Raw genomic sequence first — 23,766 nt, 5'->3', positions numbered from 1 at the left:
GATGATTCCAATGCACTGATGTATTTTCTTCTTTCTATGCAGTACATGGTGACCCACAAAGGATGAGACTGCAAAGACGACCCAAAACTCAACAATGACGAATGGATCTTGCTTTTATTGCATTCAAATGAGTGAATTGACGGTTTTCTAAATAGTGATGCTGAGAAATTAACCTTAAACGGAACCCCAAAAGCAAGAAAACGGAATAAACAAATTCCGTACAGTCGTCTCTGAAGTCTCATCCTTCGTGGGTAACCCTGGATATTATAACCTTTACAGAATATATTGAAGGCTTGCACTAATCAAGCAGGAACACCCTCGGATTGAAATATCGTAGTAAAAAACGCAATAACAAGACTAATTTTTTCAGCCTTCCAAAAGTTCTATCTATACATGTAAAAACGCGTGGGGGGTAGTTTAAAATTGCATTTGTACGGAATTTTAAGGGAAATAAAGAAAAGAATAAACGGACGGAACAGCAAGACAATTTACAAAATTAATTGTAATTTGAAACCCTTAAATTTTATAGTAATAGGGCACATTTTCTTTCACGGCCTGAAGTACAGGGTTACCCACAAAGGATGAGACTTAAATGGTGACCGAAAATTCAACAAATTCAAGGTTTGATTTGTGTTTCTGCCTTATAAACAGTCTGTTCATGGTACTTTAAGGAGTTGACAAAGAAAGGAAAAAGTTTTCAGTTCCAAGGAACATCACTGCAGTGTCAACCCTTTAAAGTTAACCCTGTACTTATAATACATACCATCAGAAAGGTAAAAATAAGCTGAAACGATTAAACACGGACAAAATAGTTGTTTTCATGCCATACAGTGAAATAAAAATTTTGGGAATTCAAACAAAAATTCTGTCATTTACATTTGTGGGAAAATGAACTAAATCGTGTCAATTACCACAAATCCTGAATCCTGAAAGGGACAAAATGACAACTAACAGATTTTCTCACTTTTTTATTCGAACCCTAAACATCGGTACACATTACATACATACATATTACAAGCGTTTTCATAAATAAGTACAATTTATGTACATATCAACATATGTACAAGAAGGGAGTTTAATGCATATAGGAGCATCACCGGGTGTAAAGGAAGGGGAGGATGTGGGTTCAAATTCATGGGGTACATACTGATCATTTCATTGTTATCCCTTCGCAGGAAATTGATGATCAGTTCGAGGATGAAAACAGGAGTTTGGTAAGATTTAGATGTGTTAAAATTTAAAGTTGTTAACAATTCGTAGCATTCATTTCATTTATACATTAAACAATGTTAAAAATAATTATTACAATAATTTACATTATTCTTGAGATCTTTATAAAAAATAGGAGAACACAGGGTAAACAAGAAGATATTAGATCAATAGATCTACAAAATGTTCAAGGTTCCTGTGTTACATTGTTACTTAAATCACAAGCAGTACAGTACAGTACAGTAACATGAGTCTCAGGAATGTACGCCTGAAACAAGAACTTTGCGTTAAATTTGCACAAAAATTTTAGGCGCACTCTATGCACCAAATGAGCGTGATAAAAGGATAAGTCAAGACTTGTAGTATGTAGATTGCTAAACCGAAACATTGACAGATATGTATTTTTTTCAACGCTCATTGCTTCTGTCGAAAGAAAAATGTTTTTGGGCGGTATTGGTGTTAACCTTGGACTTCGTAAGTTTTTTAGAGAATCATAGACTGCATAGGAAAACACTACAATAATACTAGAAGAAATGCTACAAAATAAAATTATATTTAATAAATTAAATATTAGTTAGGGATGGTAGGTTTATAATAATCTCTGAGTACTGAACAGTGATACACCAATAAAATAATCCTTGCCAGCTTCTGATCTTATCAAAAGTTAAAATTAAACTAAAATTTAAAAATGATTTCGAGTATACATTATGGTAATAAAAAGCAGATGTTTAGTCCCTGGTCTTCATACAATAGATATAAGACTTGAATCTGTTAAGCACTTGAATTTTCTTGAGCTTGTTTTGAAATTAAAGCTAAGTGTATTTATAGTACTGGTTAACAGGGGGTAGAGGGTTTAGAACTAGTTCTGTAGATCACAGCTGAAACAAAAACAAATCTTTATGGTTTGTGATTTACAAGTTAAAAAAATTATATTCAAGACAAAAACAAATTTGTTGATGGAAAAATATTGTAGAAATATTATGAAAAAAATGAATATATGAGAAAGATGAATGAATAAGAGAGAATGATTAATAAATATAATAGAATAATCAATAAATATGAGAGAATGATGAATGAATTTAGAGAGAATAATAAATGAATATATGAAATTGATAAAGAATATGAGAGAATGATGAATGAATATATGAATATGATGAATGAATATGAGAAAATGATGAATGAATATGAGAGAATAATAAATGAATATATGAAAATTATGAATGAATAAGAGAGAATGATGAATGAATATATGAAAATGATGAATGAATATGAGAGAATGATGAGTGAATATATTATATTATAAAAATTTATTCATACACAAAGATATAAATACATATATAAATGGTGTATGAGAGACTAATAAATGAATGCAAGAAAAATAAACAAAATAGAATAATAAATGAATATTTAAGAAAGATAAATGCATATGAGAGAAAGATGAATGAGTATGAGAGGATGATAAATAAATCTTAATAAAAAATATATGAATGAATATATAAGAAAGATCAATGAATAAAAGAGAATATTAAATGAAAATAAGAAAATGATTAATGAATATGAGAGAATGGTGAATAAATGAGAATAATAAATAAAAATAAAAATATGATAAATGAATACGAGAGAATGATGAATAAATGAGAATAATAAATAAAAATAAGAAAATGATAAATGAATATGAGAGAATAATAAATGAAAATTATAAAATGATAAATGAATATGAGAGAATTGTGAATAAATGAATATAAGAAAATGATGAGTTTATATGAGAGAATGATGAATAAATGAAAATAAGAAACTGATGAATGAATATGGATAATGATAAATAAATGAATAAAGAGAATGCTGAATGGAAATGAGAGAATGATGAATAAATGAATATGAGAGATTAGTGAGTAAATGAATATGTACCTTCAAGATGAGAATGATAAAGATATTTTCCTTGGTCTGGGTAGAATAAGAATATCAGTGGGTTCACCACCATCTTCTTCCTCTTCACTATCTTCATCGTCCTCATCCTCTTCCTCCACTTCATCCTCATGCTCATCGTCATCCTCATCCTCCTCAGGGAGTGAATGAAGATCCTCTACTCCCTCCTCCCTCTCCGTCACTACCCCTCCTTCTAGAAGGTTCTCTGGAACAGTCAATTTAACTTCCTGCACATAAAAACAAACAGTTCATTTTTTGTAATTTTCCAATTTCATCCGTATTTCCTGTACACTGTGCAGTTTCTGTTTAAAATGATATTCTTAACCACAATTATTCAATAATAAGAAGAATTATCTTTAAAAGATAACACATCAATCGTTGAAAATGGGGTCGGCGCTTAGGCGCATACACAAGATTTTAGCCCAGGGGTTGGGGAAAGTTTTATATTATTTTTTAAGGGGGAAAACAGGGGCAAGCTTATTTTTTACCCACCACACCTGATTTTAACCTTTGCCCATAAATCTCAGGAGGGGACAGGGCCCCTGGGATGCCCAGGGGTGGGCAAGATGACTACAGCCCCCTTCCCTGTGTGCGCGCCTGTCGACGCTTTCAGCCATCGAATGTGTCCATGGGAAAGGCTGGATACTATGTCCTGCCCATGCAGGCAGACCCATTTTTATTAAGATTATCCACAGCAAAAAATTTAATTAATCATTTCTATGCAATATGTTTATTTAATTATGAATATTATAATTGACCATTAACATTAAAAGAAATTCAAATTGTTAAGAATATAATTAATCAAATTTTTAGAAAGAGGTCGGTTGGAGGGAGGAGGGGGGTTTCTTGTATTACCTGCATAGTATTGTAGGGTAGAGCACGATTAATATGAAGAATATCAAACAATTTATCACTCTTCCCCTCTACAAAATAATCAATTAATCAATAATCACTGGGGAACAAAAGAATTTTTTTTTATGGTGCCTAGAATATTTCGACTGATTATATTACCTCTTTGGTCACTGATAACTAAAATAATCGCCGTTTTGCTCAATCAGGTCAGATTTTTTTGCAATATTGATTTTAGCTTTATATATTTTGTCGTTCTGAGAGCGATTTATCAACATTAGAAATTGTCCATAACTCAGCCTGTGTACAAAATATAAAAGTGGTCTTATTTTTTTTCTTTTTTGCCCACAGGCACAGATATAATGTTTTTTTTGCTTTTAAATATAGACGAAGGTGGCTGACAAGTCTGTATCGTTGTAGCATCGCCAATACCTGCATTTTTATAGTTTGTAATATTCTAAAGAAATAAATGAACATGTACTTTAAATTTTTATTGAAAAAATGAAACATCAGCTGAAAATCTAAACATTAGGGGCAAAGCTTTTCTTCAGCGCTATCCTTCTATGCTGCATGTTAGGGTGGTCCCGTTTTATGCTCCAGCAGTAGTCTGCCATCATGTTGTTGTCCCACCTACCCTGGTACCTCTCCTCCATATCTCTGATATCTTGGTGGAACCTTTCACCCTGTTCGTCACTGACACTTCCAAGGTTTTCAGGAAATTTGTCTAAGTGGCTGAATAGGAAGTGAACCTTGATGCTCATATATGCTTCTAACTGCTTGTAGCTCTCCAGCATGCTATCCACCAGCTCCACATAGTTCTCAGCCTTGTCATTGCCAAGAAAATTCTTGACAACCAGGACAAAAGAAGACCAAGCATCAAATTCAACTGGGTCCATACTAGTCAAGAACTGGTTATCCTTGATAAGTTTTCTGATCTGGGGCCCATCAAAAACCCCGGCCATCTTTTCGTCAATGCTAAGTCCAGGGAAGGCATTACAGATGTACTTAAAACATTCACCATCTTTGTCCAAGGCTTTGACAAACTGCTTCATAAGAACCAACTTTATGTGAAGAGGAGGGAATATGATCTTGGATCTGTCCACAAGTGGTTCAGCTATCACATTCTTCTCTCCAACAACCATGACATCCCTCTTAGGCCACTCCTTTCTTTCCCAGTGTTCAGCCCTTGCCCTGCTGTCCCAGTGGCAGAGGAAGCAGGGGAACTTGGTGAACCCACTCTGTTGACCAAGGAGAAAGTTAACCATTTTCAGGTCAACACAGATCTGCCAGGAATGCTCATCATACTTAATTTTCAAGAGGACCAATTTCACTGCATCATATGTTTCTTTTAATTTGGTTGAGTGAGCAACTGGAATAGATCCCAAAACATTTCCATTATGGAGCAAAACAACTTTCAGGCTGTACTTGGAACTGTCAATAAAAAGCCTCCACTCCTCAGGATTGTAGTCATTTACACCCAACTTAGCCAAAAGACCAGGAATGTTATGACAAAAAACCAACCCATCAACTTCAGAGAAGAAAGGTACAAACTCGGAATCTCTATTTCTGTAGAAGGATACCTTTGTACCTTTTCGAAGAAGATTCTTCTCACTTAGTCTAGAGGCTAAAAGTTCAGCAGACTTTTTCGACAAATTCAGGTCTCTAACTAGATCATTTAGTTCACCTTGGTCAAACTGTTTGGGTTGAGATGATAAGTCTTGATCATCAAAGTCTTGATCATCAAAGTCTGGATCATCTTCACTCTGATCAAGATCACCACTAACATTTAGTGGCACACACTCAACATCTGTAAGATTGGGGAATGACTTGAACTCTGGAACTGGAACTTCTTCACTATGAGGCGCAGGTCTAATGGCTGAGGGTAAGCTGGGGTACTTTAAATGTTTCCTGTTTTTCCTATTAATCCCCTTCAGGTTTATGGCACAAAAATAACAGTCATCAAAGTGGTTTTGGGGTTCTCTCCAGATCATAGGAACACCAAAAGATAAACCCTTCCTTTTGCCTTTAGTCCATTCCCTGAGGTGTTCAGTGCAACACTTGCACACAATGTGAGGGGCCCACTCTTTGTCCTGATCACCAAGCCTGCAATCAAAGTATGCCAAATAGGCTTGCTGAACAAAATCTGTAACACTCTTTCTATTTTCTGACGTACAAAACTCCCCACAAATGTAGCAGAACTTATCAGGATCATTTAGGCACTTTCTCCTGGATGTCATGTTTGATGTCTCTACTGGGAGAAAACTCAGATCACACTAATTGTACACTGTACACTTGTACCCAGAGTACATGTGTACAGAACTCTGGTTTGTGTACATGTATACACAAACCACAAACCATTCAGAATGAGATCTGAATTATTCAATTGTCGTCTTCATGAAAATAACAGAAAATAGTAATATCTCAGGCTGTAGGCTAAAAATCTTAAAAATAAGGCCACATTCATTTCTTCAACTTTAAAACTTTGAGAAAATAAAGTGCCTTTGATTTTTTTAAATTTTGCCTGTGGGCTGAGTTATGGCCAATTTCTCTCTTAAACGAATACCCGTTCGATAAGCCAAAACTTACAAGACAATAAATCAAAATTGCTGAAAATTCTGACCTGATTGAGAAAAGGTATTTATCATATAGTTATCAGTGACCCTAAAGGTAACAGAATCCGTTGAAATATCTCTGGCACCAAAATCTTTGTTCCCCAGTGTAATCAATTAAAATTATTTAAACAACCATTCAGTAGATCGATCAACAGACATGGAAAATCTTTAAATAAAAATAGATTTATATTCTTAAAAGCAATATGATGCTCAGTAAAAAGAAAAATCACAATATTTTAGTCCATTTTCTAAATGATATATATATTTATCACAAACTGAGCCAACCTGTAAGTATGTACGGGGGTCTAGTACCCTCACTACAGTTCCGAGAATGGCAGGCAGAATTAGTCCGTGAACTGTCAGTACTAAATATTTAAAATTAATAAAATTGTTGAAATATTGACAAGGAATTTATATCGACCAAGCAAATGTAAAGTTTAGACCAATGATATATGTAGAATCGTAGATTATAGAACTATGGAGAAAGAATATGGTTTCTATAAAATTCTGCTGTGACGTTTTATTATCATTTAGCAAGTGATTTCGCTGCTCAGAAATACCGAACCTTGTTCACAATCTTTGCTTTTCATAAAATAACTGATTCTTCTTTACTCCTTGGTAAGATTTAAACAAAACTAAGATTTCCTAGGAGTTTACGACTCCTTTTATTTGCTGTGAAACTGAAGTTTACTTGAGTGTACTGTGAGGTGTACCCTAAGTACTTGAGTGTACTGTGAGGTGTACCCTAAGTACTTGAGTGTACTGTAAGATGTACCCTAAGTACTTGAGTGTACTGTGAGGTGTACTTTTAGTACTTGAGTGTACTGTGAGGTGTGCCCTAAGTGTACTGTAATGTACTGTGTACCTTTCCAGGAATGGTTGTACAGCTTGTTCTGTATCGTAGCTAGAGGGTCCAAGCATATCATGAACTTGTTCTCGAACCTTAATCATTATATGTTATCCAAGAAAAGGAAAAAAACTGGACATGTCCTTAAAAACACTTAAATTTCAAAAAAGCTAAAGGTCTGATCCTTTCTCAAGTTCTCTGCTAAGTTCTCCGCATTTTATATGGTTTTCCTCTTTCTCAATAGATTTACTCTTTACCCATTTCCCAAAGAATTCCTCATTTTTTCATAAACCAATTCCTTAATGTTTATTTGTTTCGATCTTTTAGTTTTTTATTTGAAATTTGTCAGAAAATTCATTCTATTTACCAAATAAAAATAAAAACCCTAGTTTTTGTAAAAGTAGATGAAATAATTATTCAGCTGTTTAGTATTTACAATAATATTACCTTTTCAACTTTAGCGACCGAGGTTCTATTAGAACAGCACAAGCACATTGCAGTCAACAGGAGCAGTAGAACACAGGACATTAGAACTAAACAATATAACAAATATTTATGATATTAGGGCTTTAAAAATGTACAGATAAACGCAGGATTTTAGCGGGATGTTAAAGCTAAAAGAAGAAAAGGAAAGTTGTGAAATAGAAAATTTATGTTAGAAAAGTTTTAAGAACATATTACTTTTCTCTTCTGTGATGGCAAGAATGAACATTTAACTATAAGAGACATAACAAAATATTAGGAATTAGGAACATCTTTGTTGATAAATATGTTGTTTTGCAAAAGTAATCTTAAACCAACATCTGATGAAAATCAATTTAAAACGTCTTTTATCATTGTTCAGTCACAGTCCTTTCTTTTTATAATAAATTAAAATAGTATGATAAAAACCTACCTATGAAGAAGTACAGAATATATTGTCTATATATTGCAGGATCCACTGCAGCAGTTTTCAAAACTTTAACAATATCTTCTCCTGAAATACAATAAATGCAATAATTATTCATATATATCTCTTCAACACGAAACATTCACATTAAAGCATAAATCAATAAATTGCTTTTGAGTTCATTAATCTAACCCAACATTGCACATGAATAAAGGGCAAGATGGCGAGAAGAGTCTGAAAATTTTAAAGTTTGCATATTTCACCTAGTTTATCGATTCCCTCCTCGAACCATAAAACTGGAACAACGGTATCATTCACGTTCGCCAGATCATCGAAAATGGTGGAACTTCTAAATTAGAGAAATGGTTTAAATTGTAAGAGAAATCATGTTGAGACAAAAAACTAAAACTTTGAAATTATTTTTGTAGGAATTTAGTAGGTAGATGTGTGAAAAGGGTCTATAAGTAAAAAGTGTGCTGTAGCGCGAACAAGATTTATAAGATTAAAAACGTCACACGGAGATAAGAAGGATAAGATGGATCACTGATTAAAAAGAAAAAGATATAAAGTCACAAAACCTCAGAATACAAACTTTATTTTTTTTTAATCCGAATTAGTATATCAATCAAAGTTTGTGGATAGCATATCAGTCAAAGTTTGTAGATGTACAATGCACATAGTTAAGTGAGCTGTACAGTCCAACAGCCAGCTGATTGAAAAAAACACATCCCACTTTATTAAATTAAACTTTAAAGTGTACTAAAGAAAGAAAAACTCGGCTTACTAAACCGGGTTTTGTTCATTAGTACTTTCTTAAGTTTCCTGTTATAGATTAAGAAGTTGACACAAGTGTAGAATAACCTTGAAAGATGACACTAGGACAAGGATTTAATTACACAACCTTACAGCTAGCAGATCAAACAAAATAATGAAAAAAGTAGCTTTGTTTCACAAACCCTGCTCTCTACGTATTGTTGTTAAAAGAATCAGAGCGGATCAATGGCTCAATTTTCTTTAAAAATCATCATTCCACTTAAAAATCAAAGTTCTCCAGATGTTTGGTAATTATATTTGTTGTTGAATTGGGGCATATCAAAGAGTTTTTGGTAAAAATTATCCAAAAGGGAGGAAAGTTCCACCTAGTTATTTTTTAAAATATTTTTACAATTTATTCTGCGTAACTAACCTGACCATAACGTTGATCTGGATTCTAGCTTTAGCACTAAGGGTGGTTCCTGTAGTGGGCTGAATATCAAACCAAAATCCATGTTCTTTCACATTCGGCCTGATGAAAAAAATGTTATCAATAAATAATTTTTAATAGTTAAACTACCCAAATCTAATACACTTTATTTTTCCTGACCACCAAACCAACTATTCAACCAAACAACGTGCCAACCAACCAACCAACCAACCAAACAACGTGCCAACAAACCAACTAACCAACCAAACAACGTGCCAACCTACCAACTAACCAACCAAACAACGTGCCAACCAAACAACGTGCCAACCAATCAACTAACCAACCAAACAACGTGCCAACTAACCAACCAAACAACGTGCCAACCAACCAATTAACCGCCAAATGAACCCTAATACCCAGTTAACAAGTTATTTATCAAACTAAACCTACTAACAAACAAACTGACCATGAAACCATCAAATAATAACTACCATTTTAAACAATGATTCAACTAATTAAAATTATAAACCAACCAACTAACCAACTGCTCACATAACCAAATCATCAACTACCACCACACCGACTAACCAACTAACCTCATGAATACCAAAATTACTAAATTCTTTGAAAACACCTAACTTATTTCATAACCATAATCCTTGACAACACCTATCTTGTTATCCAAGTAACTGACCTGAGTCCTTGAACCTCATCCCTGAATTTATCCTCTGCATGAAGAAAGTGAGGCCAGGAAAGAACTTGAAAAGGATAGAAATGTTTATTCGTTAAATATTCAACGAGTTCATGAACTTTAAAGGGATTGTTCAGATAATTTGAAAATGGGGTGGATTTCCAATTTCAGAATTCGTGAGCATCAATTAATCAAGAACATTTTTAAAATACAAAACATAAGTCATTACTCAGATAACATGAATTTAGTTTGCTATATTTAAGATTTGACGGATAACAAAATCATCTTCATCTCTTCAGTAAATGATAATCACAAATATTTTCATATTAAGTGAACCGTCCCTTATAAGGCAACTAGTTTACCTATGGGAGCATTAAACTGACAAGTCGTAACATCAAATACTCCATCTCCAAGAACACTTCCTTCTACACCATAACAAGAGTTCCTGGAAAATATAACGTAACTACATTTCCCATTTTTCAATGGCCCTCATTTTATAGAGTTATATGCACCATTTTTCATCAATATTGTTTAGATAATGATGTATGTATTGTAAAGGGTACCATTGTAGTATTGTAAAGGGTACCATTGTAGTATTGTAAAGGGTACCATTGTAGTATTGTATAGGGTACCATTGTAGTATTGTAATGGGTACCACTGTAGTATTGTAATGGGTACCATTGTAGTATTGTATTGTAAAGGGTACCATTGTGAATAGGGCAGGTAAAACTCCTTAATTGCAGGGCCTTAAAATTACGTTGGCAGCCCCTGTAGAAAATTCACATATTAAAAACCCATGAGTTCAATCATAAAACTAAAATTGTCCAGATTTTTTTAACTAAAAAAAAATCAAACCAATTGATATTTTCGTAAGCTATAAGAACATTATAATAATATTTGGAAAGTCTGGATAATTTAGATTTTATTCAAAACGTTGAATTGATATTTTATTCTGATTCGAAGAATTGAATTCTAGACTAATGATTATAAAAACGAAGGTTAACTTACTCGTCGGGAAATCGATGCGACATGAAAACATCCTCCCGAGGTCGGTATCTAGACAAAAACATCTTTAATACTAAATTATTTTATTTTTCACTTTATTCATAAACTGGCACAGTACCGGGGGGGGGGGTTAATTGGACAAAACTAAATTAAAAAATTGGAAATTTAAACAATTTTAATTTACTTCACCCCATTTTTTATTGTTTTATCCCTCAAGAGCCACTTTAACCTATTAACCTTTAAAATCACCATAATTACCCCCTGCCCCTCCCCTAAAAAAAGTTAGGAAAATAAAAATCCTTTTTTTCATTCCTTCTTTAATTTTATTTCAAACTTCTTAAAAAAATTTAAAATAAATTCAAAACTTTAATGGCTTCCTGCTGAAACTTTCATTATCATTATCATTAAAATCATTCAGACTCCTTTTTAAACATAATTTATAGCGCTTTTACACTGGAAGAAAAGTTTCAGAAGGGCATGTTTTTTTTTTAATCCGACCCATCATGTTTTCTTTTACAGATCTTTCACATTTCATTAATATGTTTTAGATTCTACGCGATCGTAACAGTTTATCAAGATTTTTGAAAACGTCAATAAAAATATAATTTATTTTTTTCCACTTACACAAATTTTGGTGGATATTTAAACATGAATTAGATATAATACGTCTTAAAACTCCTTTATTTATAACTCTTTACTCGATCCTTATGTTACATGTAAGGGGGGGAGGTTACCTGTATCCCGGTAAACCCTCTCTATCCACCTCCTCCTCGAACACCAGTGGCATGGCCCGGCACAGCTGGTCGTTGAAGAACCACAATGTGTCTTTCTAAACAAATATTTAGTTTAAAAAGCTATATTTAAATTTAAAAAAAACAATCCTACGGGAGAACAAAGCTACTTTTTGGAAACATGTAAAAACATTTTAAAAATACCAAATTCGATAAATTTTTGATTTGTACGTTCATGGATTAAATGGTAGACTTGCATCTTTAATGTATTAAAAAAATTTCGCCTGTTGTCTGTACGGATTAAATATTAACCAGTTGTATGTACGGATTAAATATTAACCCTGTTGTATGTACGGATTAAATATTAAACCTGTTGTATGTACGGATTAAGTATTGAACCTGTTGTATACACGGATTAAATATTAAAGCTGTTGTATGTACGGATTAAATATTAAACCTGTTGTAAGCACGGATTAAATATAAAACCTGTTGTATGTACGGATTAGATACTAAACCTGTTGTATGTACGGATTAAATGATGCTCCATCAGAGCCATGCACTTTGTCGCAATCACTATCATTCCATCGACCTAAAACATATCACGAAAATAAGAACTAGTTGACTGTAAATGTGCTAAGTAACATATCTTTAATAAATGTTGAAATAAATCATCGACAAATGAGATCATACACCCACTTTTTCTTACAAGAGATTTCTCCGTGACCAGTGGTTGGCAGACAAAATATTTCTTTAATATTTTTTAAGTTTTGAATTTTCATGACAAGAGACAAATCTCAAGAACTGAAGAGGGTTAGCCCCGACCGAAATGTATATTAAAAAAATATGGAACTAACACCTATCTATATTTAGTTTACTCTATGAAGTTTGAATCATCATCAATGCCGAATTTCAACTTCATAGCACATTAAATATCTACTCACTTACCAAGATTGTTTTTGCCGTTGAATGCCGCAATAGTTGCAAGTTTATACGGATCCCCTTCCCCAGTGTACATAGTGTACAACCCCAGATCCTCCTCTCTAGAAACAAAAACATTAATTAGTTACTTTATCAAACATTCAAGGGATCGTTCACTGTTCAAATATCTGGGTATCTACCATTTCTGTATTACTTATTATTTTACAGAAAACGGCTGATCTAGAAATTGCTGATTTTACAATTTATCTGAAGAAAACAGAGTCGATATTTTAGTTTCCGTCGTCTTCACAATAAATCAACAACATTGGTAGATCTTTATTCAAGAAATTATATACATTCAATATAAATTGAATAATTGAATAACACGTAATTAATGAACAGTTAACTTAAGCCCGGGAATTCTTTTAAGCTAAATTGCATAGAAAAATAATTATTTTTCTACTACTATTTTTTCGGGGTCTGTCAACCCTGAGACATAATAATATGGTACCTCCTTCATTAATCAAATATTTAAACAATCTCATTTAATGCATTTATAGATTCTTCACGTAGAAAATTGTTTTGAAATTGTTTTGGCTGACCCTGTTCAGAAGAATAATGAGAAATTGAGGAAGCCCTGAATGGAAACAGTATATATGTGGCCTGAAATGACTTGTGCAGTACACATTTTAGCGTACACATGTAATCTTTGTTATTAACTTATTAGGATTGAATTTTTTGTTCTTTTCTACACAAATTTCGGCACAAATGTTTAGATATAATATTTTCAGAATATTTCTTCAGCGTTTGTATCGTTTGATGCTAAAGGGGGGGTCTTGTTTTTTATTCTGGGTGCTTAGGGCTGGCAGTCAAATTCTTTTCAATGCTCATATTTTTTCCAAATTCCAAGCAATCGAAACACTACGGAGATATTTGGAAAATATGAGCTGACCAGATATTGTTCTAAAAACTGTTCCAAGTGAGAGAATCAAAATAATTTTTTCCGCACTTCAAAATTCAAAAAGGAAAAAATTATTTCATTAAATACAGGGGGGGAAATTGACTCAGAGTAGTGTTAAATAAATATTGATTACATGACTTCATAATCTTTTTAAAATCAATTTAATAGAAAAAAATGTGAAATTATCTTTTAATAACAATAAAGTAAGTTTACTTTAAGCGGACAAGCCGACAAGGAATATTAAACAAACATACAAAGTAAACAATCAATTATGTTCCTGCTTTTACTAACACCTGTTAAAAAACCATCCTTGAAAAAATATGCATAAAATTCAGGGAAAATTAGAAAATTTGACAGTTCTAATTTCTTGATTTAGCGCACCAAAACATATTTCAACTTTTAATGAATATTTTCCATTTTCACTTATCAAAATATTAAGGATTCAAAAAAGTTTCAAACTTTCAGAAATTCCGATTAGATTAAAATCAAACTTTTCTTCTTAATCTTGAAAAGAAAAAAGTATCGTACACGAATGCAGAAAAAAGTAAGGGTGAAAAAACTATTTTATCCTCTTCGTAAAAATGAAAAAATTCCAATTTTTTTTTAAATAAAAAATTAGCAGAAAAATTTAGGAAAATAGAAAACTTGTCTCTTAGAATTTCAGAAGTTAAACCTTGGCAATTTGCAAAATAAAAATCTTTATCATAGAAACTTTTTGAAATCTAGGCAGCGCTGCATTAATAGTTTCAGCACCTTTTCTAAATATGTCCTTGAACACAAAAATGGAATAGCAATGGCGCTAGTTGTATCATATTTTAGAAAGTTGTAGGAGGAGAGTTCGAACTTAGGATACTTTTAATTGCTAATTATTCATCTGTAATTACACTTACTTGGTTGAGTTTTTAGTAAGAAAGAATCCGAACTGGTTGAAGGGAGGTGGGTCGGGCATTGTGTGACGGGCAATATCAAACAGTTTCTCCTATATTCACAAATATTCTTTTTTTTTTGTTTGTAAAAAGTCAATTTCAATGTAAGTTTTACTTTTCATTATACTTGATATTTTTATATCAACGATTGGCAAAAAATGAACTAAAAGTTACAATTAAAATTTTTCTAATTGTTAAATTCAATTTCTCGACTTTGATCAAATTCAAATGTCGGCGAAAAAAACTAATATCTTCAAAATATATATGTTTTATGCGGCTTATATATGCTTGCATAAATGCATTAAAGAAAACATATTAAAACAAAGTTTACAAATAAACAAGTTTAAACTAAACTTTTTCACGAGGAGAACAGTCAGTGTTTAAATCGTGATCCTCCATATTATGCATGCACCTAAAAAACTACGATATTTTCATGCATTTCTGCATCTATTAAAGCAGTAAGATAACATTGTTATTTTGGTTCGCAGTGTTTTAAAGTTATTGGACGGAAAATTTCTTTTTATTGAGAAGGTTCAAGCCGTTTTAGATTTAATTTTGTCCCGAGCTTTAGCGAGGGACAAAATTAAATCTTAAAGGGCCAGAACCTTCAAAATATAGAGAACATTTCTGTCCAATAACTTTTATTATGAAATTCACGATGAAGTGAGGAAGAATGATAAAGTACACAATAGTTTCATAAAAATAATTAAGAAATATGTCCCTGATGGCCCCAAAGCAGATCTTTGGCACTTTTAACTGTCCACATTCGGTAATCTGAAAATAAAAAGATATTTTATTTCATTTGTTAAATTGGCGTACGAAATTGGTATATTTTTAATGTTAAAACTATTTATTTAAATCCCCCCCCCCCTCAAAAAAAAAACAACATTTTAAGCATTTCTCATTTTTTTCAATTTTCCGTTACTGTTAAAACTTGTTCCAAATGGATCTATGACTAATTTATTAAAGGGAGTGTTCGCGAAAAATGAAAGGGGGTATAGGCTTAATGCGATAAAAAGCGTTTTTGATCGCTACTAATCGTACTTATATCTGTTGCCTCTATAAGGAGAAACTTGTTTAAGAAGTCTCATACCGAATAACTTAGCGCCCATACAAATTCAGAAAATTGCAACATACGACTTAGAATGAAAAAATCCATTTAATTTCAAACAAATCATTCAGATATTACAACCTATAGTCATCGATTGTCTTTCGCCACATTTGTATATAGTTTATATTTTATAATATTTTATTTTTTTAGAAAACGTTTTAACGGATTTCGAAAAATGTGAGTGGTCCGCGGCATTCTTAGATAGTTGCGCAAGTCACAAGAGAAATAATCAAATTAAAAAGAAATTAATTAAAAAATATAGAAGTAAGATTAGTTGCGATCAAAAGCGTTTTTTTATCGCATTAAGCCTATACCCCCTTTCATTTTTCGCGAACACTCCCTTTAAGGGGATTGAGAGTACACCAACCTAGTCCATGAATCATGCCAGTCAGAATGAACCCTGTCCAGAAAGCTTCTCTCATCTAAATAATTAAAAAATCTAATTTGCTAAAGATTATTTATATTCTACACATTTTCTATCCAGAGGAAGGGAATTAAATTAAAGTAGAACAAGCATTATTCCGACATTTGAAATGCTCTTATAATTTGTTTTGCTCATAAAAAGCGTTCTCAAATGTTCGGCTCTTGATATGAATTTCATAATTATTTCATTATATATTTTGTAATTTCTTGATTAGAAAATTATTTTAAATTGTTTAAATTTTTTTAATGTTTTGACTAAAATAATATTTTTTAATTTTTTGCTTTAAATGATATTTTTAAATGTTTTTCTTTGAATATTGTTTTTTAAATGTTTTTCTATAAATAATTGTTCTTAACTGTTTTCCTTTACACTGATTTTTACACTGTTTTACTTTAAATAATATTTCTTACTTTTTTGCTTTGAATATTATTTTCAAATGTTTAAATACCCTTTTTGTTAAATGTTTTGCTTTTAATAATATATATTTTAAATGTTTTGACCTGATAGTAGGCAGAGATGGCAGGAACGTTTATAGTTGTAATTTGATCGTTGACATCACTACAACCGGCGCAGGAATCAACCGGACTAAACCTGGAGTAAACAAAATATTAAAACTCTCAGAATATTATATTAAGAAGCTGTAAACGTGACATAGCTTCTCCGTCTAAAAAAGTCGAAAAAGGTTAACAGCAGTATTTTTTTCTTATAAGCGTTGATGGGATATTCACTAAAACCCAAATGTCTTCGGTCAATGTACTGCAGCTCACTGCAGAACACAAGGAAAGCTAAGTTTAGGGTGTATACTGTATAAGCTGGAAAACTAGTAGGAACAGCAAGAATAGGACTCGCAAATGAGAAAAACCATGTATATACGCTTAAATAATAACGGTACAGAGAACTAGATATCTATAATAGTCTTTTCAATTCTTTCACTGCATAGTAAATAGCATAGTTGTTTCTACAGGGTTACAACAAAGGATAAGACTGTAAAGACGACCTGTAACTCATCTTCTGTCGATCTTAATGTTAAAACCAGTATTTTGCCTTGAAAATATAGTCCTTTAATGGCTTATTATTAGTGACTTAGCAAAGAAAAAATTCGTCGAAGTCTCATCCTTAGTGGGTAACCCTGCAGGTGCGCTGAAATTCAATAAAAAAATTAAATTCATGATCAATTCAAAAGTTTGTTACTTACGTGAATATTTTTCGTGTTCTATACGATATTGTTCCATTGGTGTGCCAGGTTATATTCTGTTTTAACCACTTCTGTCTGCAATATATAATAGTTGGTTAAACTTGAAAGTTAAAGGGACTGTAGAAGTAATTTCAAGTTACCCTCTATATATAGAATACAGGTATGTCCCATTCATAGCGGTACTCCTATTAACATTGTCTGATATAGTTTCTCTAACTCTAAAAAAATCTATTGGAGTAAATTGTAAGAATGATAAGCAGTTGTCAAACTAGACAAACGACATTATGCAACATTATAAACTAGATGAAGATGTAAATTGTACCGTTGTTAATCAGGCCTCACTCTTTATTATTGCAGGATAGGGCAACTAGAAATTACAACAACAATCATTTTAATTTAAGAAACTAGAGGTAAAATATCATGATTTCAGAGGGAAAAGACTGAAAATTCTTTAATCGTTGATACCTGTACGTGTAGGGTCCAACCTCTTGAAGATTTGGTTTCTCCAACCCAGCAAAGAAAGGTTCAGGATTAGTAAAATTCCAAAAATAAACCTTAAATAAAATAATCAAAATCAACTTTAACTTAGGTTCTCCGCTTTAAATTAAAATTAGAAAATGAATTGAACACTCACCTCAAACTCTAATTTTTTTATAATTAAATCTTAACAACCTGATGGTGTACACCATGTTTTATTTAAACTTTGCCCATTTGATCTAGAAGAATTTATAGTTTGAAATGTCAAAGGTATGAAACATCAAGTTGCAAAGATATAAGAATCAACACTTATTGTTTAAGGCAAGTAATCAGTTTCCTTAATTTTTTCTGTTGAATGCAAATTATTTCTATTTTTCTGATTGTAACCTTTAAATGCGGAGATATGGGCGGATCCTCCCAGATATAAAATGTTTCTGAACTACGAGATAATGTCAGCTTACTCAACACAACACTCCTAAACAAAAGGATTTATATCCATATAATCCAAACTGAAATTGATTATAGAGACTGTAAGCGTAGTTTAAAGTGACCCTCCATGCAAAGAGGGTAATGCCCGATTTACAACGGTACCCTTAAACCCTTTGTGTGTTCGTCGAGTACAGAGATGTGTGTGTGTAAACGTATCAAATTCCACTTGTATGATCAGCTGCAAATTCCGGTGTGCACTGCGTTGAGTTCAGACTGTACGCAGTGTACACCGGAATTGTCTCACAAAGGTGTTCAGGGTACCGTTGTAAATAGGGTATGCCCTTTTTATATGGAGGGTCACTTAAATACGCTTACACTCCCTTTAATAAAAGTATAGATAGAAGTCAGCGCAACCATTTGAAATGGCCGAACCAAGATGAAAAAACCGTGGTAAAAAATCAGAACAGGGAATTTTAAAAAGTTGTCTCACATAAATTTTAACAAGTTTCAATAACTGGGATAAATTATAGGCTCTGGATCTAATATAGGGAGTAGATTTTAATCAATCTAACAGGTTTTTCCTTTCAACGTTGATATAGATATTATTTATCAATAATCAATATGCACTCAGTTTAACAACTTATACCTATATCGGATGATAAAGATAGATTAATAACCGCTTGATTAGTTAAAACTAAATTCACACAACAATTAAATTTTACAAAACCATGAAATAGCAAGATCTTTTAATGGGTTTCTTTACTTTTCTAATATAAAAAGTAATGAAGTGAGGAGATGAAAATCGCTAGAGATATTTAACATAATTGAGAGAAAAGCTACTTTCATAGTCGACCCTAGAAATAACTTTCATGATCATCTATATAAAAAAGCTGGTCGCTCAAATTATATGTTAGCTATAGCTGGCCTAACGGCTGGACCAAATGGGCTGATTTTTTTGAGGGAGCCCATGGGGATCCTAGGGGTAACGTAGGCTGAAAAAATTAGACATTTTCACATTTTTTTCACAAGTCTTAGTATCTCAATCAAAAGTAAAGTTAGAAATCCAATGATTCTCATGTTCAATTTTTTAAAACTTTGTCTTTTTTCTTTGTTCCAAACAAATGTTAATGTCTCATTGGATTGGGCTCAATTCTTGCTTAGGACCTAAGACCCAAATATCTTATAATTCTTAGAATTTCAAGCGATTTTGAATTTGAATTTTAAGAAATTCAAATTTTTCATATTTTTTTAATTCATTTGTAATGAAAATAATAGTTTAAAGAATATATAATTACGTAATTTCCATATCAGCAAATTATTTGTTTATCGGTTTCAAATTTCCAGGCTTATCAGAGGCCCATATAGATTTTAGTAAAGGGGTAAACATTCAAATCCAGAGACAACCCCCCCCCCCNTAGGACACAGAGCAGTAATAAACCTAAATATTAGATATCATATAACCACTATACAAGATAGGACACAGAGCAGTAATAAACCCAAATAATATCATGTAACCACTATGCATGATAGGACACAGAGCAGTAATAAACATAAATATTTCATGTAACCACTATACAAGATAGGACACAGAGCAGTAATAAACCTAAATATTAAATATCATGTAACCACTATACAAGATAGGACACAGAGCAGTAATAAACCTAAATATTAGATATCATATAACCACTATACAAGATAGGACACAGAGCAGTAATAAACCCAAATAATATCATGTAACCACTATGCATGATAGGACACAGAGCAGTAATAAACATAAATATTAGATATCATGTAACCACTATACATGATAGGACACAGAGCAGTAATAAACCTAAATATTAGATATCATGTAACCACTATACAAGATAGGAAACAGAGCAGTAATAAACCTAAATAGTAGATCATGTAACCACTATACAGTATACACGATAGGACACAGAGCATTTATAAACAGAAATAGTAGATATCATGTAACCACTATATGATATAGGACACAGAGCAGTAATAAACCTAAATATTAGATATCATGTAACCACTATACCTGATAGGACACAAAGCAGTAATAAACCTAAATATTAGATATCATGTAACCACTATACACGATAGGACACAGAGCATTTATAAACATAAATAGTAGATATGAAATTCCCACTATACCCGATAGGACACAGAGCAGTAATAAACCTAAATATTAGATATCATGTAACCACTATACAAGATAGGACACAGAGCAGTAATAAACCTAAATAGTAGATATCATATACCGACTATACACGATAGGACACAGAGCAGTAATAAACCTAAATAGTAGATTTTATATACCGACTATACACGATAGGACACAGAGCAGTAATAAACCTAAATAGTAGATATCATATACCGAATATACACGATAGGACACAGAGCAGTAATAAACCTAAATAGTAGATCATGTAACCACTATAAAATATGGGACACAGAGCAGTAATAAACCGAAATATTAGATATCATGTAACCACTATACCGGATAGGACACAGAGCATTTATAAACATAAATAGTAGATATCATGTTACCACTATACTGGATAGGACACAGAGCAGTAATAAACCTAAATGGTAGATATTATATACCGACTAAACATGATAGGACACAGAGCAGAAATAAATCATTAATATAAAAAACTAGAAAAATTATTAATCGTATCAATAGACAGAAATGTAGCATTATTCGGAGAAAAGATCTCTCGAATTAAATTTATCAACAAGAGCCGTCTCGTACTGAGGGGGATGTGGGGCTAAAATGGCTTAGCAAGCTCCCCCACCCCTCTGGATCAGTACAATCAATGTTTTCCAGGGGTTTCAGGCCCAAGCGGGTGCTAAACCCAGCTGTTAAAATAAAAAAAAATTAAGCCCCCCCACCTTAAAAATTCCTGAGCATACCCCTGTTCTCAACGTTTGTTCCGTTGTCAATTTCCCTGATTTATTCGACGGCGGTGACATCTGTAGTGTATAAAATTAAGGACAAGGAAAGGAATCAAATCCAAGTAGGTTACTGCTCTAATTTCTAAACATATGACGATATATTTAGATTTAGATTTACAGCTGGTATATTTCAGGGTAGTCCAGGGGTACAGGGTTTCAGACGATGGTTTTTGAGTATTTCTCAGTGTGAAAAACCAAAACTGAGTTTTTTCAAAATACAATAAATTTTTTTTGCTCCCGTCCTGAAAAAAAAATTAGCTTTAAACAGCTTAAAAATTAAAATTAATCTTAAAAAACACCTGCTTCTCTACAAAACATACAAATATAAATGTATTAATTTAATAGAAATACATTTTAACATGCAACAATCGACCATTCTTTACCAAACCACAATATAGTGTAATGTTAACCCCTCCCTTTCTTTACTGAGTGATTGGTCAGTATCCCCATTCTATGTAAATTGATCATTTTAAAATAAAATCAAAAAGTTTCTAAAATATTTAAATTTAAGTTTCAAACTTTGCATAAATTGATATCAAATTAAAGAATATTCACAAGTTTCATGATACTTCAGCATTTCAGATTTTAATCCTAAATTATTTGATAATTTTGAAAAAATTAAATTGAAAACATAAAAACAGAATATATAATATATATCTAATATATATTATATAATACAGAAATTTGATTCTAAATCTTTTGTTAAAAAAAAAACAATTAAAAAAAGGTGCGCAGAAAATATACTTCTTTTTCTCTCAGAAATGAAGTTGATTGAATTGCAGTTTCTCTCTAAAAGTTACGTGCGGATTTATGGTACAGATGCGGAATTAAACACGTTTTAAGATTGAAAACAGCGATAACTTCCTCATTGTACCATTGTGATTCGGACCCGCTACTCTTCTATCAAAATATATAAATTGTGATCTCTGTTTGTCAGTCTGTTTGTTTGTCCGGTCATAACTCAGAAACCCCCGAACCGATTTGCCTCAACTTTTGATTGGAGAACTCTAGAGAGCCACTGGAATGTTCTTACCTTGTATTTGAGATGCTAAGTTGAGTAGTCCGACTTTTATCGGAAAAAATCGTAATTTACGACAAGGGACGTGTGAACGGTGGGACTAACTATGACTCCCCTGGTCCACGCTGGGTTCCCAAGCTAGTTTTAAATAAAGATTTACTTGAATATACGGCAGCAGTCCCTTTAAGACAGTACTTACTTATATTTATTTTCTTCATTGTGTTCCTCCTAGGATTTGATGCAAGTTTAGATACTCGGGTTTGCAGATGGAGAAACTTATTCTCAGAACTAATCAACTCAGAACCTGAAAATATCAATCAATCAAATTATAATTTGAGAAGGGGTGTTCATCGTTCTTGGTTCGTTTTTTTACTTTCAATTAAACTTGCAACATTTAAAACTTTATTCTGTTAAAGTTTGCTTTAATATTTTCATCATTAGCGAAAATGGAAAAACGAATAAAAAAAACAATCGTTTTAACACGTTCGTTTTGTTTGCCATTATTTTCTCCCGGGATAAAATTGGCATATTGTAAGGAAAGCAAATGTTCAGAATAAACAATTTTGAAAATTGTAAAATTTCTCAGGATTTTGCAGAATATTTTTTAATTCAAAACGCCATCAAATACGAACAAACTTGCTCTATCACTAAACTTGAGCAAAATAAAAAGATTTAAGGTTTTAACAGTTCACAACTCAATTTGTTTTTGTTTAAAACTGTTCCTAGAAAATGTGCTCGGAAATTATAAAATAATAACAAGACAGTGGTTGTGCAAATATCTTAGGAAATTTGGAGAAATAGTCGAGGAGAAATTTTTTATAATTTGAATATTAAATCAAAACAAGGCTTTTAAACATGTCCTACCCTATGACCACAAAAACAATCTCGAAATGACTTATATTTCATTATAATTTCAATACATATTTTTTCTTCTCAAGAAAACATAAATAATAAATAAGTATTATTAAGTATTATTTTCTTTACTTTGATATAATTTCACTTCTCTCCATGAGTATTGGTAAAGTACTGATTAAAGTTAAAAAATAATTACATAACGACATGGCTGGAAGAAATCTGACAAGGCAAATATTTAAATTCCATAAAATTTACTGACATTGCAACTACGTAGAAATAACAGATTAGAAATAAATAAGAAAAAAATTCAAAAAGTTCTTAATAATAAAATCAATAAAATCCTGCAAGCTTTTTGCTGAAAAAATGTAAATATTTCATCTCAAACTACGCTTAATTTCTACAATCAAAAAATGTATTTCTTGAAAATGCATCGATACGTTGAAAAATTGTTAAATTGTTCAGGGATGTCAGAAACGAGTATCAGAAGGAAAAAATAATCTGAAAAATACACAAGGAAATATTAAAAATCTCACACCCCTATACCCGATA

General features: G+C 32.1%; 1 protein-coding gene and 1 long non-coding RNA gene across 2 annotated transcripts; both read right to left on the bottom strand.

The window, feature by feature from the left end:
- Positions 1-955: 955 nt before the first annotated feature.
- On the bottom strand, positions 956-18,460 carry LOC111710764 (platelet glycoprotein 4). Its single transcript, XM_023484890.1, has 22 exons — positions 18,342-18,460; positions 17,943-18,031; positions 17,478-17,552; positions 16,783-16,873; positions 16,226-16,280; positions 15,469-15,521; positions 14,712-14,800; positions 12,888-12,982; positions 12,458-12,531; positions 11,946-12,040; positions 11,215-11,262; positions 10,569-10,651; positions 10,210-10,273; positions 9,519-9,617; positions 8,596-8,681; positions 8,339-8,419; positions 7,891-7,976; positions 7,462-7,538; positions 6,882-6,961; positions 3,991-4,058; positions 3,118-3,362; positions 956-2,087 (listed from the first exon to the last, which is right to left on the bottom strand). The coding sequence occupies exons 5-21, from the start codon at positions 16,278-16,280 to the stop codon at positions 3,120-3,122; spliced, it is 1,476 nt and encodes a 491-aa protein (XP_023340658.1). The 5' UTR covers positions 16,783-16,873; positions 17,478-17,552; positions 17,943-18,031; positions 18,342-18,460; the 3' UTR covers positions 956-2,087; positions 3,118-3,119.
- Positions 18,461-20,916: 2,456 nt separating this feature from the next.
- LOC111710769 (uncharacterized) lies at positions 20,917-23,381 on the bottom strand. The gene is made up of 3 exons (XR_002767126.1): positions 23,347-23,381; positions 22,562-22,666; positions 20,917-20,971 (listed from the first exon to the last, which is right to left on the bottom strand). It is a non-coding gene; the product is annotated as an uncharacterized LOC111710769 (long non-coding RNA).
- Positions 23,382-23,766: the final 385 nt, after the last annotated feature.

Source organism: Eurytemora carolleeae, unplaced genomic scaffold, assembly GCF_000591075.1.
Source record: "Eurytemora carolleeae unplaced genomic scaffold, Eaff_2.0 scaffold1095, whole genome shotgun sequence".
Lineage (NCBI taxonomy): Eukaryota > Metazoa > Arthropoda > Copepoda > Calanoida > Temoridae > Eurytemora > Eurytemora carolleeae.
This window is presented reverse-complemented; position numbering and strand designations above follow the sequence as displayed.

Bases quoted from the DNA above. Each gene is read 5' to 3' on its own strand.
- LOC111710764 (XM_023484890.1), bottom strand. From the start codon at position 16,280: ATGAGAGAAGCTTTCTGGACAGGGTTCATTCTGACTGGCATGATTCAT. The intron at 12,041-12,457 runs GTTTAGTATCTA...ATATTTGTTTAG, and splicing joins TTAATCCGTACATACAACAG to AAAGACACATTGTGGTTCTT. The intron at 6,962-7,461 runs GTACACAGTACA...TTAAATATTTAG, and splicing joins GTACAACCATTCCTGGAAAG to TACTGACAGTTCACGGACTA.